Genomic DNA, 16118 nt, shown 5'->3' on the forward strand with positions numbered 1-16118 from the left:
AGGACGCGAGCATGACACATAACACCACGTAGGAGCAGCACAAACATTCAAGAACCATCGAGCAGGAAACAGTCTGGCAACAACCGACGTGCTGGTGTTTCAACTCTCATTCGTCAAATTCGAAAACTTGAAACCGTCCCGCACGAGTTGGACGGAACACGTCGAGCGCAGGCGACTTGAGACTGTTCTCGCCTGATGGAAGCGCCGATGGCACTAGCAACAGCGTTCGAGGCGACGTCGGCGATGCCAAAAGCAGCTGCTGAGCAACCTGCACAGCCGAGACTGGAGGTCGGACTGGGCTTTGCAAGTGCGTTGGAAGAGTCACATGGACATCAGGGCTTGGAAAGAGCATCTTTTGGGCATATCCATGAAGTGCATCCTTCCATTGGCTCAAGCGAGCACCAAACGTGCTCTGAGAGCGATGTTGCTTGACGCCACGACCGACAGAGGCCGAGCTTGGCGATGTGAAATGCCGGCCGCGTGCATGGCGGAGTGCTGGTGTCGCTCGAAGTTGTCGAGACACGGGCCGTTCTGGCGGTGCAAGCCGTGACTGAGGAGTGTCGGGCACAAGCTCAACTTCTGACTGCTCAGCATCTTGCCACTGTGCATGTTTGCCTGCCAAGCTGCTCTTGTGAGCTCTGCTGGATCCCATGCCATTGGAAGGCAATGCAGCAGAGCTCTTTTCCCGCGGGGTCGACTGGCGTGCAGCTTTGATGTTGGGCGAAGTCAGCTCGGCAAGGAGATGGTGATTTCCAGGCGAGCGCAGGACTGGCAAGGCTGCTCGTCGTGGCGTACCACTCCACTTGACCGTTTTTGCCCCATCAGGCACCATCGTCATATTGTCATGACCCGAGCGTGTCCAGAGAGAAGGGACGGAGCCGGGGATGCTGTTTTCGTCGCCTTGAGCTGGCGGCGATGCCGCAACAACCGTCCCTTCGCTGTTGCTGTCAATGGCAGGCTCAGGCGTAGATTGCATAGGCGCAAACAGTGGGACCAAGGTTTGGCTAGTGGCCGGAGCGACGGATGGTCTGGTCTGCGGGGTATGGGGCACAACAGCCACGGGAGATGTTTCAGGCGATCGATGGGAGACTTCGCTTGCTTCATCCTCGCTGGCTGCATTCATGATGAATAGACGCTCAACCACATCTTGCAGTTCCTTGCGATTGTGCATGCTGTCAGCCTTGTTGATAATGTGGGGCAGGTGCAGGGCTGCAGAGTAGAAGGACTCGAACTCGGCTGGGTCTGCAAAGTCAATGCTGTGGAAGGAGTCTCGTTCTGGCACAATCCGGTGCTTGATGTTTTGCAGTAGCTTCATCCACACAGCTCGCGCGGTGCATGACGGAGACGGTAGCAGACCATTAGCAGTGTCACGGGAAGCGACATTGTCATTTGTGCTCTCAATACCGCAAGCCATTGCAGAATGCTCCGACGGGCAAGACAGGTGGCCTTGCAACACGAGCGTGCGCCAAAACTCGCAAGAGCCATCAGCAGCTTTACTCGGGGGCTGCCCTCTTTCAAGCTGCAACACCTCGGACAGCGACGGCACGCCTCGAGCCGCGGTGCACTTGCTCAGTGCGTTCGGCGACAGAACGCTCGCAAGCCTGGCAGCTGTAATCTCATCGTCCAGACGGTCAGCGAGCAGCACGAAAATACCGTTGATCACGCTCTCGGCAAACACGCTCGGAGCCAGTGGCACCACATCACAGTGAACGAGTGCGCGAGTGATTCTCGTCACGAGAAAGATCAGCGTGTCGATCGGCAAGTCATCGAATACCTGTGTGTCAGTGCGGTGCAAGTGCAATGCAGGGCACAGTCAGAGCAAACCACAAGCAAGCAGCGCTGGGGAGGGAAGGGCAAAACGAAACCAGAAGCAAAGAGGAAAAAAGAAAAAAAAATGGCGGGAAACCAGATGAACGCCAGTTTCTGGCTTGAAACAGATTCGTGTTCAGCTTCTCGTTGAGAGCAGCGAGCAAAGGCTCCCGTCTCCGCTTTGCGCTTCACCCAAGGGGCAACGACACAGAGACAAAGAGAGCATGCTGGAAGAGGCGCGCGCGGGGGGGGGGAAGGACGGAGGTCGCGCCTTACGCCTGCCTCGGCGCCGAGAGGGTAGGGAATCCCGACGCCTGCAAACACCAGTCCGCAGCCAGCAAGGCTTCGCCCGTCGTCGCCAGTGCCAGGGCCGCGCTTGAGTGGTTGACAAAACTGCCTGCAAAACTCTGTCACGCCGGCAAGCCACAGCTGCAGCTCGGCGTCGGTGAGCGTGCGTTGGCCCATTGGGGTCAGCCACATTGCTGCTTGAGAAAAATGAAACAAAAATGACTGATTTTGAATGGGATTTCCCCTTTGCAATTGAGTGATCGTTGCCAGCTTTGTTTTTCCCCCCGTTTGAGTGCTGGCTGAATTACATTTTCACAATCAGAGCCTTCAATCCGGATTTGGATGAAGTGTCATTCAGCAAAACTCAAAAGCAAACCGTTTCGTCTTTTTTTTTTTTCTTCCTTCTCTCTTTGCGGCAAACCTTCGGCAACCTCGGTTCATACGACCAAGCAGCACACAACACAGCCACAGCTTTTTTTTAACGTGTCATCTCTCAACCAACCCGCTCCACCAACACCATGTCGACATTGCTTGTGAACGCGGCCTCTCCGACGCCGTTGATCAAACCAAAGACTGCTTCGCCAGCCAAGCCCGCTGCCGCCGCTGCCTCCACTTCCACGACCATCATCGCAGAGCTCTCGCTCATCCGCCCTGACGGCACCACTGGCACCAAGTTCCCCTTTGCCCAGGACGACTATGTCTTTGGCCGGTGAGTCGTTTCTGCGAATGCGAGTTGAAAGCAGGAGACGGGAATTTTCAAACAGCCAAAACCAGTAAAAAAAAATCAAAAACAGAGAAGCGAAACCACTCTTCGCTATAACGCAGCCATCCTCGGTTTCCGCTGAGGTTGTCCATGCACTCCGCATGCAACATGATCCACTTGATATCTCTATCGAGTCGACATGCATGACTCGGGAGTGGCTGGTTTGATGTTGAGGTTGCAGAGCTTTTGGAACTGTGAGCTCAACTTCACTTTTCAAATATTTTCAATTTTGGCGCCTTTTTTTTTTCAACTGTTTCGCATTGTTGTTTCAAAACAAAAAAAAATTGCAACCTCTCATGCAAATTTTAGATTGTTGAAAACCAAACATCACCAATTCACGACATCTCACCGTTGACTGGGTTTGTTTTTGATTCTGCAAATGTGAACACACAGCGACTTTGAGTGCACGGTTCGCGTTCAGACCAGCGGTGTGCAAGAGCGCCATGCCTTCCTTCGCAACCTGAACAACTCCAAGATTGTCCTCGGCCCGATGAACGAGAACTGCCTCGTCAAGTTGAACCAAGCGCCCATCACCGAGGCGACTGAGCTCAAGCACAACGACGTGTTCCAGATTGGCGGCCGCTCGTTCCGCTTTGAGTTCCTGGCTGGTCATGCCCCTGGTTCGGCCAAGAAGGCTCCTCTGGCTGAGAAGCAGGCTGCTGCTGCCGAGCCCAACTTGCTCTTGTCCTACACACCCATCAAGTCGGCGTCCTCGAGCAAGGCTGCCTCGCCAGTCAAGACTGCCTCGCCAGTCAAGACTGCTTCGCCCAAGACTGCTTCGCCCAAGACTGCCTCACCCAAAGCTGCGTCCCCTGCCAAAGCCGCGTCCCCTGCCAAAGCCGCCTCGCCTGCAAAGGTCGCCTCGCCCAAGCTCAAGACACCCGTGCGCGCTGTCGCCAACATTGAGAACATGGTCCCGGCATCCAGCACTCGCAAGCTGACCTTTGGTCCTCGCACACCACAGGCAGCTGTTGCACCTACGCCCATGCGTCAGATGCCTGCTGGCGATCTCGATTTCGGCACACCCAAGTCGCGCTTGCTCGAACGCCAGTCGGCCGCGCTCGCTGCATTCATGGCCAACCCGATGCCCAAGCCAGTTCTGTTCGCCGAGCCGGTCGTCGCCGTTGCAGCCTCGCCGGTCAAGACGGTCACGCCCGTGACTGCCGTGCAAGCCTCGGCCGAGCCGGAAGTTGCCGCTGAGATCAAGCCGTCCCTCGCGACTCCGCTTCGTGCCGCGATTGTCAAGGGCGCGCCGTTGCGCAAGCGCGAGGAGAAGAAGCTTCGCACACCCATCCGCGCTGCCATCCAACAGGGAGCCACTCTCAAGACTCGCAAGGTCGCCAAGCTCGACGAGCCGCTGCAGGCGTCCATTCAAGCGGGCGTCACGCTCAAGCAGAAGAGCATTGGCGCACAGTCCAAGCTTGCCACTCCCATCAAGAAGGACTTGCTGTCTGGCGCTACAAAGTTGCGCGCCGCTCCCCACAAGACCAACAAGCTCGCCACGCCTGTGCGCGCAGAAATCCAGTCTGGCGGCGCGGCTGCCAAGCTGAAGAAGCAGGTCAAGTCGAAGGCGCTTGACACGCCGACCCGCAACGCCATCGTCGGCGGTGTCTCGCTCCGCGCCAAGAAGATTGCCGACAAGACCATGTCGTTCGAGGTCTCTGACGCAATTGCTACCGCTGCTGCCGAGCGCGCCCAGCGTGTGCAACCGCTCTCTACTCTGCCCACTATGGCCGCAGCGCTGCAAAGCGCAATCGGAACCCCGAGCGCCAAGAACAAGCTGCAGCCTGCCGTGGAGCTCCACCCCATGCCGACCCCGGTTCGCAAGGACATTGAGACCAAGACCGCCAAGCTCAAGTCTCGCCCGGCTCCGCTTGCCATCCCCGCTGATCTCAAGGCAGAGATCTCCAGCAACAATGTCAAGCTCAACCCGCTTGTCAAGAAGGGCAATTCTGCTCTTCTTGGCGACATTCGCACTGCGGAAGTCAGCAAGCTCAACAAGGTCACCAAAAAGTCGGCCGTCGGCACCCCCGTCCGCCAGGCTATTGTTGCCGGCACGACCCTCAAGCCACTCATCAAGCAAGTCAACCCTGAGCTGCTGCAGGACATCCGCACCGATGCTGTTCAGCTGAACAAGCTCACCAAGAAGTCTGCTCTCGGAACGCCCGTCCGCAACGAAATTGTTGCCGGCAAGTCGCTCAAGGCCAAGGACATTGGCGCTGTTGCCTCGCTCGCAACCCCCGTCAAGCAGGCTATTGCTGCCTCCAACCCTGGCCAGCTTCGTGCCAAGCAAATTGTCCCCGCCGACCGCAAGATCCCCGTTGAGCTTCTTGCTGGCGTTGCCTCGCAGCCCACCCTCAAGTCTGTCGACCTGCGCCACACTTCGATTGCTTCTGGCTCGGCCCTGTTGGTCACCCCACCTGCCTCCGACGATGATGAGCTGGTGCCAACTCTCCCAGTGGAGGAGTCTGTCGTCGAAGCCGATATTGTCGTCGAGGCAAAGGCTGCCCCCGCTCGCAAGGGTCGCGGAAAGAAGGCCGTCGTTGAGCCTGTGGTCGTGTCGGCTCCCGTTGTCGCGGTTGAAGAGGCTGCACCTACTCCTGCAGCAGCAACACGCAAGACGTCAGCTGCTCGCGGCAAGAAGTCGGTTGCTGCTGTAGAGGAAACTGCCCCTGCTGCCCTTATCGAGCCGGTCGTTGCTGAGCCCGAGAAGGTTGAGGCTGCGCCAGCCAAGAAGCCCGCCGCTGCAGGCCGCAAGTCTGTCAAGCGCGCTGCCGAGCCTGCCGATCCTGTTCAGGCTGTCGAAGCTGCTCCTGTCGTCGTCGCCGAAGTGGAGGTCGCGCCTGTCGTGAAGCGCGGTCGCAAGGTTGCCGTTGTCGAAACTCCCGTCGTTGCCGAGGTCGAGCCTGTGGTTGTGTCGCGTCGTGGCGGCAGGGCTGCGAAGACCGCCCCCGTTGTGCCAGTCGAACCCGAAGTGCCCGTCATTGAGGTGGCTGCTCGCTCGCGTCGCGCTGCGGTCGTCGCCGAGCCCGTTGTGGCACCCGTTGCCGCCACCTCGCGCGCAAAGCGCTCTGCTGCCGTTGCGGCTGCCGAGCCCGTGGAGGAAGTCGTTGTCAAGTCCTCCAAGGGCAAGGGCAAGAGCAAGGTCCAGGAGCCCGAACCAGCTGTCGATGGCTGCAGCGTTTGCCACTCGAACGAGCAGGAGGAGAAGCTCCTCATTTGCGACGGCTGCGAGGCAATGATGCACATGTTCTGCCTCAAGCCCGCTCTCAAGCGCGTTCCTGCTGGTGACTGGTTCTGCGACGACTGCAAGACGGCCAAGGCTGCCGCTGAGGAGCCCAAGCCTGCCACCAAGAAGGCCCGCGTTGAGGTTGCTGAAGTCGTCGAGGTTGTTGCACCCGTCAAGGCGACCAAGGCAACCAAGGCAGCCAAGGCAACCAAGGACGTTGTTGTCGTCGTCGCCGCCGCCGCCGCCGCCAAGCCTGCATCTCGAGCCGCCAAGGCCGCCGCTGTGCCCGAGCCTGTCGTCGTGGCCGCCCCCAAGCGATCAAGCCGGGCTGCCGCCGCTGCAGCTGCACCAGAGCCCATGGTCACTGAGCCCGCCAAGCGTTCGACTCGTGCGACGCGCAAGTAACTCTGCATCGAGCCGAGTTTACGATTGTTAAGGGTTGACGAAAAGCAAAGAAAAAAAAAAAGTCAAGTACAGAACTTGACGAGTCGATTTTGTTGTTTGTTGCGATTGTGTTTGAATTCTGGGGGCGGGGCGAGGGCTACCGTTGCTCTCTGTCTCTGTCTCTTTTGGCCATTTGTGTCTTTGCTGGCGACCAACGTTGTGGGGTTGAAGTCACAATTGTTGGAGATGCTTGCAGCACTTTGGTTTTTGGAGAGGAGATCCCCCTCTTCCTCTTCCTCTGCATGTTGATTCAAGTGCCCCTTGTACCGGAGCGCTAGTGTATATTGTTAAGCCTGGCACTATTGTCAGAAACTGCGTGTTTGTCTTTTGTTGGAATGAAAACGTTGAAGATTTTTCTCAAAGTTCAGAAGTCAGTTCAGTTAAGTTCCTTGTTTGAGGTCTTGTCGAGATGACCTGTTTTCAATTTGTAACTTGTTTCAGACATGTACAACCAGTCTTGGTTTTTGTGTTGATTTTGTATGGTGACTGTCAATCTAACATACAACCCTTCAATCCCATTGTATTGTGAAAATGGCTGGTAGCGAATGGCGCGCTTTGCCGTCCAGCAAGCGTCTTCGCCTGGACATTGACCTGCGTGCCGACGACCACGACCACGACCATGACAATGGCAATGACAATGCGGATGATGACGAGTTGGACTTCCAGCAGCCTCGCAAGCAGCCGCGGTTGACTTTGCCGGCAGCGAGTCGGAGAGCAGTGTCTCTGCCCTTGTTGCAAGCACAGGCACGCCAGCACCACCACCACACCTCGACCAACGCTCGAGATCAGGCTGCCGTCCGACGTTCCGAGTCGTGTATTACAGCGTCTACAAGTGTGCCGACTGTTCAGTCTCATCCAAGCATCCAGGCAGGCGGACGCGCGTTGGCGAACAAGAATCGCGGTGAGCCGCATCGCTGCCCGATTTGCCAGTACCCGTTTCCCGACACTCACAATCAGCAGGTGCGTATGTGGCCAACGAGCCACGTCGAGAACAACGACAACAGCAGGATTTTGTTCTTTTTTTTTTTTTTTTTTTTTTTGGTCGGTGGAAATTTACAGTGTTAGTGTTGGTTTTTCGTTCTGTTGCAGGAAGTCGCTCAGCGCCATGTTCAAGGATGCATGGATCTTCCAATGCCATCGACAGGTACATTGCAAAGATGCAGTGCACGTCGGTGGTTGTCGAGTTTGTCGTGCTCAAGCTCTTTTTGTGTGTTTTGTGCCCGATTTTGACTGATTTTGGCATTGTTTGCTCGTAGCTTGCCGGTACGGGGTTGAATGCCGGCATCGGCATCCACGGCATTTTCATGAATTCAGTCACCATCCACTAGCGGAAGCACAGAGTTTACGCGCCTGTCCGGGTTTGGAGCGGATTGCTACACTTCCCGCTGCAGCCAGCAGCCGCTTGGCATTGCACCGCGACGCCACCAGCGTTTTGGCGCCCAATGTGCTGGCAATCAACTCGAACAATGCTTCCGATAGCGTGGTACTCGATGCGGAGGAGGGTTTCGATTCGACCGGAAGAATCGACAGCAGTGCAAACTCCTCGACGGCAGATGTCGACAATTCTGCCATCGCGTGGATCCAGCACATGACGGATTACGGCGACGAGATTTTGATTGCATCCCAAGACCAGTCACTCGCCGAGAGCGAGGGTGGTGTTGCCAATCCGGCGACTGCGTTGTCCAATTTTGAGTTTAGCCCGATCACCTCGCATGACGATACCGACGAGACCGAGTCCAACGACGCCTTGGCTGTGGCTGTTTCATCTCTACCTCCTTCAGTTTCGGACGACTCACGGCAGGATGCGAATGACAATTTCAGTGATGAGGAGTTTGACCAATCCTGGGGAGCATCCCTTGAAGAAGAGCGCATGTTTATCGTCGCGTGCGATTCCGCAGAGGCTCGAGAGCGTTTGCTAGAATGTGTTGTCGGTGAAGATGTCACGTTTACATCTTCAATTTCTCGCATCAGTGACCGTTCTGACTTTTCAGGCTCTCCATCGGCGTCTTTGGCCTGCGCTGTGCGCTCACTCGATGCTCAGGAGCACCCTGCCACGCCGCGCCGTCCTCATGAACAATCACCCACCCCTTTTCATCATAGCTCTACCTTATCCTCGCCAAAGGCAAGCCCTGCGTCCTCGTCTCGCCTGCTCTTGCAGCAGGGCATCAACGCCTTCTTTCAACCGCTTCGCTCTCTTTCCAGCCGTGTCGCGTCGGCCGTTACACCGGCACTACGCACTACTGTTTCGTCTTTTACCCCAAAGTCGAGTCCTGCTTTCTCGCCCTCTCCGGCACGAGCTTCCACCATGCCCGTCGCCGCGACCTCTGCCTCCTCCTCCTCCTCCACCAACTCATCCTTCTCCTCCTCCTCCTCCTCCTCCTCCGCTTTGGCGGCACCATCGTTACGACCGCGGTTCTCTGCTGCCGGAGCAAGCAAAGCGGTACGACCCTGCCCTTTCTACAAGCGGATGCCCGATACCACGTTTGTCGTGGATGCGTTTCGGTTTGGTCGCATCGCGGGATGCACTGGCTACTTTTTGACGCACTTCCACAGCGACCACTATGGCGGTTTGTCGAAAGGTTGGCGCCATGGACCGATCTATTGCAGCGAGGCGACCGCGAATCTGGCAGTCCATGTCCTCGGCGTCGCAGACGACATGCTGCACCGCCTTCCAATGGACCGCGAAGTCACGGTCGATGGCGTTGGCGTGACGTTGATTGACGCGAATCATTGTCCGGGCTCCTGTCTGATCAAATTTGTGTTGCCGGACGGGCGAGTCTACTTGCACACTGGTGATTTCCGCGCGGATCCAGCCATGCTCGCGCATCAAGCGTTGGCACAATGTCGCTTTGCCATGCTATATCTTGACACAACGTAAGTTTCATTTGAGGTTCATCTTGTGGGTGGTTTTTATTTTATTTTTTGATTCCTTTTGAAATTCCCTCACATCCAACCCCCCCCTCCCCGTTGTTCCCTGCACCTCCTCAGCTATTGCGACCCTCGATACACCTTCCCATCACAGCAAGAGGTCGTCAGCTTTTGCGCGCGCATCAGTCGAGCCATGGTGGTTCGGAACAGCCGTCTTTTGGTTGTCGTCGGCACGTACCAAATCGGGAAGGAAAAGGTCTTTCAAAGCATTGCCAAAGCGCTCGGCGTGAAGGCTGCTGTTGATCCGCACAAGCTCCGCATCTTGCAGTGTCTCAACAACAAGGAGCTGAGCGATATTCTCACGCTGGACAAGAATTCGACTCGGCTTCACATCCTCCCGCTCTTTTCCTTGTCTGCAAAGGTGAGCATTCTTGTGGTGTATTGATTAGTCGAAGAGGGCGGGGGTGGGGGCTTCTCACCTTTGTCTTTCCCCCGTCTCGCCTTGTTGTAGAGCCTGCAGGCCTACCTCTCCAACTTTCGTCCGCACTACAATGCAGTGCTGGCATTCCGGCCCACTGGCTGGACATTTTCGTCCAAGCTCGTTTCTGTCGCCGACATCCAACCACAAATCACTGGTAACATTTGCATGTACGGCGTCCCGTACAGCGAGCACTCGAGTTTTTCCGAGCTTGGCGAGTTTGTCGCGGCGCTCAAGGCGACCAAAGTCATTCCGACCGTGAACATTGGCTCGGCAGAATCGCGAGCCAGAATGGAAAACCATATCCGGAGCTGGATGAATCGGCCTTCGCGATGGTCGAGCAACACTACAGCTGTGTAAAAAAGAATTGAGTTGTGTATTCTTGTTTTTTTTTTTTTTTTTTTTTTTTTTTTTTTTTTTTTTTTTTTGTTGTTGTTGTTGTTGTTGTTGTTGTTGTTGTTGTTGTTGTTGTTGTTGTTGTTGTTGTTGTTGTTGTTGTTGTTGTTGTTGTTGTTGTTGTTGTTGTTGTTGTTGTTAATTTAACGATTTGTTTATTTTGTGGTGAATCTCCGCGCAATCCGAACATTACATGGCAAACTGAGGCTTGGATTTGCCCTTTGAGCCAGACGCAGGTTCCGCACTCTTGCTCTTCCCGCTCTTTTTGCTGCTCCCTGCTTTGGTATTGGCAATGGCAGCAAAAACGGCCTCCAGCTCTTGTCGAGCCTTCTTGTTGGGTTTGGCCTCCTTCTTTTTCGACGAGGAATCCTGAGAATGCCACACAATCGCGGGGGAAGGAGAAAGAGAACGTGAGACCAAAGTCCAATAGCGCGTTCCAACTTTTCACAAAAAAAAAAAAAAAAAAAAACAATCAAAATCGAAAATGTACCTTGCTCGAAGAGGTTTCTTCCTCAGTTGCGTCGGTGGCTTCAGCTTCGGCGTGCGTGCGCTTCTTTCGGTTGGAAGAGTCCTTGAACAGATCGTCAATTTCGTTGGCTGGCAGACGGTCGGCTGCGTGGTCGTCCAGTTCCATCGCATCGTCGTCATCTGCCGAGCGTCCCTTCTTGTCCTTTTTGCGCCCACCAGCGCCAAGATCTGCCATCAGCGAGTTGTACTTGTCGCTCTTTCGCAAAACTGCCCGAGTTGCAATTCAGAGTTTAGCACAACATTGTGTCATTTGAGCAACAATCTGATATCGCAGCGCTTCCATTGCGCTTGTTTTTTTTTTTTGTTGCCATACCTGCTACACGGTCTGTCGAGTCATCCGCCTCCACAGCAGCCTCCTTGCTCTTCTTGGACTTGGCAGGCTTTGCGGCAGCGGTTGTTTCGGGGACTTCTCCGTTATCCTCGAGAATGTCAGCAAACATGCGCGACTTGCGGTCGTTGGCTTCCAGCGAATCCTTCCAAGACTCCTTCTTGCGCTTGAAACGTTCGATTTGACAGTTTCGGAGCACAAAGGGACCGTAGAAGCTATTTCGGAGCTTGTTTTCTTGCGAAACGAGTTCGGTTGCAATCCATTCCTGTCACGACAAGTCCAGCTCATTGTCAGACCAGCATAAACGAGCATGTGAGAACAGCAAATGAGATGACAAACCTTGGCATCAATGTCTGCAGCAATCCAGCACTTGTCGATAGCGTGACTTCCGTACTTGTCAATGGCCAGCTATTTGTGCAAAAAAGAGTCAACACAACCAAAAAAAAAAAAAAAAAATGAGTGAACAAAATCCTGACTTCAAAAACGCCCGTGTTGACATTGCTTCCTCGCATCTGACACATACCTCGCAGAACTTGCCGCGCAGTTTTCGCAGGACATCGAGCTTTCGCTTGTAAGGCGCAGTTCCGGCAAGGAAGATTTCAAATACATGGCTGCCAATCGGTGTTTTGCAAATGTGCAAAAGATCCGTGACTGGGTAATTCGCAAAACTGTTGAAAAACGGGCAGAAAGGGCATGAGCATGGCAAAAAAAAAACCACCATCATTTGACCCTCTCAAGGCAACGTACCTCTCGACAACAGGCTTGTTAATGGCTGGCGGGAAGCGAAGAAGCGATTCGAGGAGCCGAGCACCGTGCATGTTGAACTCCATGTTGGCAACGGGCGGAATTGGCATCTTTTTGCGGCTGCTCGTCTTCTTGTTGCTGTCGTCATCGCTGTCGTCGTCCGAGTCACTAGAGTCGTCGGAATCCGCCGCTGCAGCAGAGCTGCTGGCCTTGGCGCTCGTCGACTCGTCCAAATTGAAAAGGCGGTCGTAGGTGATCATATGAATCAGCAGGCTGGCAATAGCTTTCTGCTCCTTCTGTTTGCTGGCATGGAAGGTGGCAAACAAGGCACGGACGAAGGGGCGCTGGGTTGTGATGGTGCCGCGACGTTCGCACGCTTGGGTGAGGCACACCACCACGCCCATGCGGTTCTCGGCAAGAAGCTCCTCAATGTGGTCACGCAGCTCATCCAAGACCATCTTGAGCTGGGCCTCGTGATGCAGGTGGTTGAGCATGGCCTGAACCACAAAGTTTCCGGAACGGTGCAACGAGAGCTCGAGCAAGTGTCCGCGGAAGACGAGATTGAAAATATCGAGGAAGAGGTCTGCGGAGGCCACCTGTTTTGGCGACAAGTTGGGCAGATGTGAAGTAGTTGGATCAATGAGCAAAAACAGCAAAACATTTCGGTGGGTTTTGGATTTTACACATAACATGCCTGCCGCCTGCTGCCTTACCTTGAACATGCGCTCCAAAACATGGCTACCAATGCGGTGTTCGAGCAGGTTTGCTCGGACAAAGGACTCGGCGTCGTCGCGGGGTGTCGAGGAAGTGGGTGTGGCGAGGTGAAGCACTTGGCGCGCAATGTCATCGCTCTGCATGGGGAGTTTGTGGTGAAGGGCCATCAGGAGGCTCTGCAAGACCGGGCTGGCAACCGGATCCGTCACAACGACATCAAACCCGGTTTGAGCGGGAAGCTTTGTGACAATTGCGTCGGCGAGGGCGCTGAGACGATTGACAAGCTCAATGTCCACCACATAGGCATCACGCTTGGTCTTGTGCTTGATTGCGAGCGCAAGGGCAAGGGCAGGGCCGATCAGTGAGCCCTTGGGAGGGTTGGCGGGCTTGCTTTCCCCGTCCTCGGCGTTGTCGGTGGCGGCGGCCTCTTCCGGTGCGGGCGTCGGTTTGTTTTCGAGCACAGCGTTGAAATCGGCCTCGGGCATCAGAGCAGCAGTGTAGCCGCGCGAAGCCTTGCTGCGAACAACAGAGTCGTCGACGGCAGCAATGCCGACAAGCACGTTGAACAGAATGCGCAGCACATGGCCGGCGTAGGTGTGAAAGACGAGCTGCACAATGTCCTTCTCTTCGAGACGGTCGCAGAACTGGAGCAACAGGTCCTTGAGCGTGAGCAGCGTGCCGTCCTCCTCGCTGTCAAGTTGGCGCAGCTGCTCGTCCGAACCGTTCTTCTCTTGCTCCAAGAACGGAGGCAGGAGCGTCAGCAGCGTTTGAACGACGTGGGAGGCAAACTTGTCTTGCACGAGCGATTCGACCGAGTCCGAAATGCGGTCCATAAACACGCGCAAGTGGAATGGGTTGGATGCCTTGAGCAGCTTTTCGACGATGCGCGAGCAGTCTGTCAAAAAAAATCGATGAATTGCAGGAATTGCTTGTCTCTCCAAATGGTCGCTCACGACTTGACAAGCAGGAGAGAGGCTTACGTTGGTCTTGCGCGAGGGCGAGCTCGTTGCCTTCGAGTTCAGTGTAGACGTTCGAGACAAACAGGTCGCGATCGGCTTCGTCTTGGAATGCATTGTCGTCCAGCATTCTGATGCCAGCAGAATAGTAGTGCAAGTGAGTTTTTGCGCCCCCCCCCCCCATGTCTCTCTGCATGTTGTACGACCAACGAGTTACCGTTCGACGCGTTCAAAGTACGTTTTGAGCTCCTCGCCAACGACAGGGACGTTGCGCACCGGCGCCGCCGCGGCTGCTTCTGCCTCTGCCGCAGCATTGCCAGACTTGCGCGGAGCAGTCGGCGGAAGCATCGTCGAGGGCTCTGGTTTCCGGCTGCTGCTGCTCGACGACGATGAGCTGCTGCGTGAGTGTGATTTGCTCATCTGGCCAAAAGCAAAGCGCGCGCAAACAAGGTGAGCCAAGCATTGGACCAGTTGAATCACACAGATCCACGCAAGTCGAAAGGGGTCTGGTCGATGGAGTGGAGAACGAGAGAGAGAGAGAGAGAGATGGAAGGAGGGCTCCGTTCACACGTGGATCATTGGGAATCGACAGACCTGGTCGCACCGCGGCTGGGACGAGCTGAGGAAGTGAAGATGAATGGTTGCCAAGTCAAGCACTAGCACAAAGAAAGGGGGTTTGGGGGGTCGGGTGCGAAGGTGGGAGGAAGTGTGGGGGGGGGGCATCGATGGAGTGAGTTTGATGGCAAAGGCTTACTACCAGTGTTTGAAAATACAAGGAGTGGTCAATGAGAAGATGTTCCTTTTTGAATGTCTATCGCGAGCGGTTGCATTGTTGTATTCGAGCTGCTGCTGAATAGACCTCCAACCAAACCCACCGTCGCTCAGAAGTTGATTCTCGCCCACCAGCCATCCAAAGCGACCCCCAAGGCTGAGCTCCTCCTCCTCCTCCTCCTCCTCCTCCTCCTCCTTCTCCTTCTCATCATCATCATCACCATCATCATCATTCTATCATAATAACGCATCATTCTATCACTCTTCATGACTTTTTCCGATTCTTTTTTTTTTTTCAATCTGTTTACTTTTTGACTTGTTTTTCATTCCTTTTTTTTTTTTTTTTTTTTTTCATTTCAACTTTTGTTCGTAAATTGATTGCTTTTTTGTTTATTGAGCTTTTTTTTTTGTTTTTTGAATGTTGATCGTTGCGCGTTGTTGATTTCGCGACTTTGACTGGCTTCGAAGGGCTTCCATTCAGCCGTCTTGTTCAGTCGCTCGCAGCGAGGAGATGGAGTGGCGGAACGAGAAGAGAGCGAAAACAGGAAAAAAAAAAGAAAAAAAAAAAGAGAAAACAACCCACACGAAAAACCAATCAAGCCAAAAACGCAGCCCCCAAAACCGCCAGCGACCAGCGAAGGCGCCGAGCGTGGGAAAGCGTGTGTGTGTGCGTGCAAAGCAGACGGTGCTCCGTCTTGCGGCTGCTCTGGAACCAGCAAAGCTGCCATTGCAGCATGTCTTTTTTTTTTTTTTTTTTTTTTTTTTTTTTTTTCCCTTTCGTTCTCCATTTTTTTTTTCTTCCGCTATTGTCGAGCTCATGTTCTTCGGGAAGGCGCGGGGCTTTCTGCATCTCACCAGACAGACGAGCAGGCATGCAGAATGTGCTTGTTCCTCTCTTGGCGTTGCTGCGTCTGGCAAGAGCAACACGGGAAGCGCGAAGGGGAAGGCAAGGGATGAGACATCAAAAAAAAATCAAAAAAATCAAAAAAAATCCCATTGCATATTTGGTGCGCGCTCAACCCTTTGGAGTGCCCGCATCCACCAGACCCGCACCCACACGCAGCTGAGCCCCAGCCTCAGCAGCCAGGCGCGCATTTGCCCCTTGGGGTTGCTCGCTTGTTGCCTCGATCGCGCAGAGCTCGTTTCTGGAAAGAAGCGACTCCAGCTTGGGCAACACCAAAAGGCAATGCAATGGCGGATGAAAGATTCTTTCTTGATTGCTCTCTCTCGCCTTTTTTTTTTTTTTTTTTTTTTTTGGTTTTTTGATTTTCTCTCTTCGATTGGCTTGGGTCATGGCTGGCGGCACCCGACAGTGAGTGCTTGCTTGTGAGGCAGTGAGGTGGAGTAGGGCGTCGAGTCGGAAGGAGGGATGGGGATGGGGTAAGCAGGGGGTCTGGGCATGGCGTGCTCTGCCCAAAGCACCGCAAAGGGTGTCCCTTCGTTTCTCCTCCCTCTCCGCCACCTCTCTTCCTCACATCACTTTGACTCGCATATAACTGCACCGTCACTCTTCGGCCCACCTCCGTCCTTCTCGCTATGCTCTCCGCGCTCTTGACCGTTTTGTGGCTTTATTGGCGAACAATGATTTTTTTCCGTTTTTTTTTTTTCTCCTCGTTGCTCTCCTTGTACCCTCATTGACTCACTTTCCTGCGCTTGTTGTCTCGCAGGTGAACCAAAACCCCCCCGCTTTTTCCTTCCTCTTTGGTTTTTTTTTTTCTCTGGGGACATTCAAGCACTTCCTTTCCTGGTCACCTCATCTGAAGTTTGCTCCAATTTTTCCCCTGTCAGCGCCCCCCCCCCCC

The 16118-nt window shown here is 54.6% G+C and overlaps 4 protein-coding genes across 4 annotated transcripts; 2 read left to right on the forward strand and 2 right to left on the reverse strand.

The window, feature by feature from the left end:
• Positions 1 to 36: 36 nt before the first annotated feature.
• CAOG_03176 (hypothetical protein) lies at positions 37 to 2289 on the reverse strand (the record flags this gene model as incomplete). Its single annotated transcript, XM_004363958.2, has 2 exons — positions 37 to 1774; positions 2086 to 2289. The coding sequence occupies 2 exons, from the start codon at positions 2287 to 2289 to the stop codon at positions 107 to 109; spliced, it is 1872 nt and encodes a 623-aa protein (XP_004364015.1). The 3' UTR covers positions 37 to 106.
• A 171-nt stretch (positions 2290 to 2460) lies between these two features.
• Positions 2461 to 6698, forward strand: CAOG_03177 (hypothetical protein). The gene is made up of 2 exons (XM_004363959.2): positions 2461 to 2806; positions 3254 to 6698. Exons 1-2 carry the CDS (start codon positions 2616 to 2618, stop codon positions 6492 to 6494), a joined length of 3432 nt encoding a protein of 1143 aa, XP_004364016.1. The 5' UTR covers positions 2461 to 2615; the 3' UTR covers positions 6495 to 6698.
• A 298-nt stretch (positions 6699 to 6996) lies between these two features.
• Positions 6997 to 10266, forward strand: CAOG_03178 (hypothetical protein). The gene is made up of 5 exons (XM_004363960.2): positions 6997 to 7493; positions 7623 to 7677; positions 7790 to 9407; positions 9522 to 9822; positions 9913 to 10266. The coding sequence occupies exons 1-5, from the start codon at positions 7065 to 7067 to the stop codon at positions 10237 to 10239; spliced, it is 2730 nt and encodes a 909-aa protein (XP_004364017.2). The 5' UTR covers positions 6997 to 7064; the 3' UTR covers positions 10240 to 10266.
• A 145-nt stretch (positions 10267 to 10411) lies between these two features.
• CAOG_03179 (hypothetical protein) lies at positions 10412 to 14315 on the reverse strand. Its single transcript, XM_004363961.2, has 10 exons — positions 14300 to 14315; positions 13763 to 13965; positions 13570 to 13676; positions 12589 to 13484; positions 11879 to 12471; positions 11655 to 11799; positions 11471 to 11539; positions 11117 to 11396; positions 10766 to 11010; positions 10412 to 10644 (listed from the first exon to the last, which is right to left on the reverse strand). The coding sequence occupies exons 2-10, from the start codon at positions 13963 to 13965 to the stop codon at positions 10465 to 10467; spliced, it is 2718 nt and encodes a 905-aa protein (XP_004364018.1). The 5' UTR covers positions 14300 to 14315; the 3' UTR covers positions 10412 to 10464.
• Between the last annotated feature and the right edge of the window lie 1803 nt (positions 14316 to 16118).

This window comes from Capsaspora owczarzaki, assembly GCF_000151315.2.
Source record: "Capsaspora owczarzaki ATCC 30864 unplaced genomic scaffold supercont2.4, whole genome shotgun sequence".
Classification (NCBI taxonomy): domain Eukaryota; class Filasterea; order Ministeriida; family Capsasporidae; genus Capsaspora; species Capsaspora owczarzaki.

Bases quoted from the DNA above. Each gene is read 5' to 3' on its own strand.
- CAOG_03177 (XM_004363959.2), top strand. From the start codon at position 2,616: ATGTCGACATTGCTTGTGAACGCGGCCTCTCCGACGCCGTTGATCAAA. The intron at 2,807-3,253 runs GTGAGTCGTTTC...GTGAACACACAG, and splicing joins GACGACTATGTCTTTGGCCG to CGACTTTGAGTGCACGGTTC.
- CAOG_03178 (XM_004363960.2), top strand. From the start codon at position 7,065: ATGGCTGGTAGCGAATGGCGCGCTTTGCCGTCCAGCAAGCGTCTTCGC. The intron at 7,494-7,622 runs GTGCGTATGTGG...GTTCTGTTGCAG, and splicing joins CCGACACTCACAATCAGCAG to GAAGTCGCTCAGCGCCATGT. The intron at 9,408-9,521 runs GTAAGTTTCATT...GCACCTCCTCAG, and splicing joins ATGCTATATCTTGACACAAC to CTATTGCGACCCTCGATACA.
- CAOG_03179 (XM_004363961.2), bottom strand. From the start codon at position 13,965: ATGAGCAAATCACACTCACGCAGCAGCTCATCGTCGTCGAGCAGCAGC. The intron at 13,485-13,569 runs GTAAGCCTCTCT...TTTTTTTGACAG, and splicing joins CGCCCTCGCGCAAGACCAAC to ACTGCTCGCGCATCGTCGAA. The intron at 11,011-11,116 runs GTATGGCAACAA...CAACTCGGGCAG, and splicing joins CTCGACAGACCGTGTAGCAG to TTTTGCGAAAGAGCGACAAG.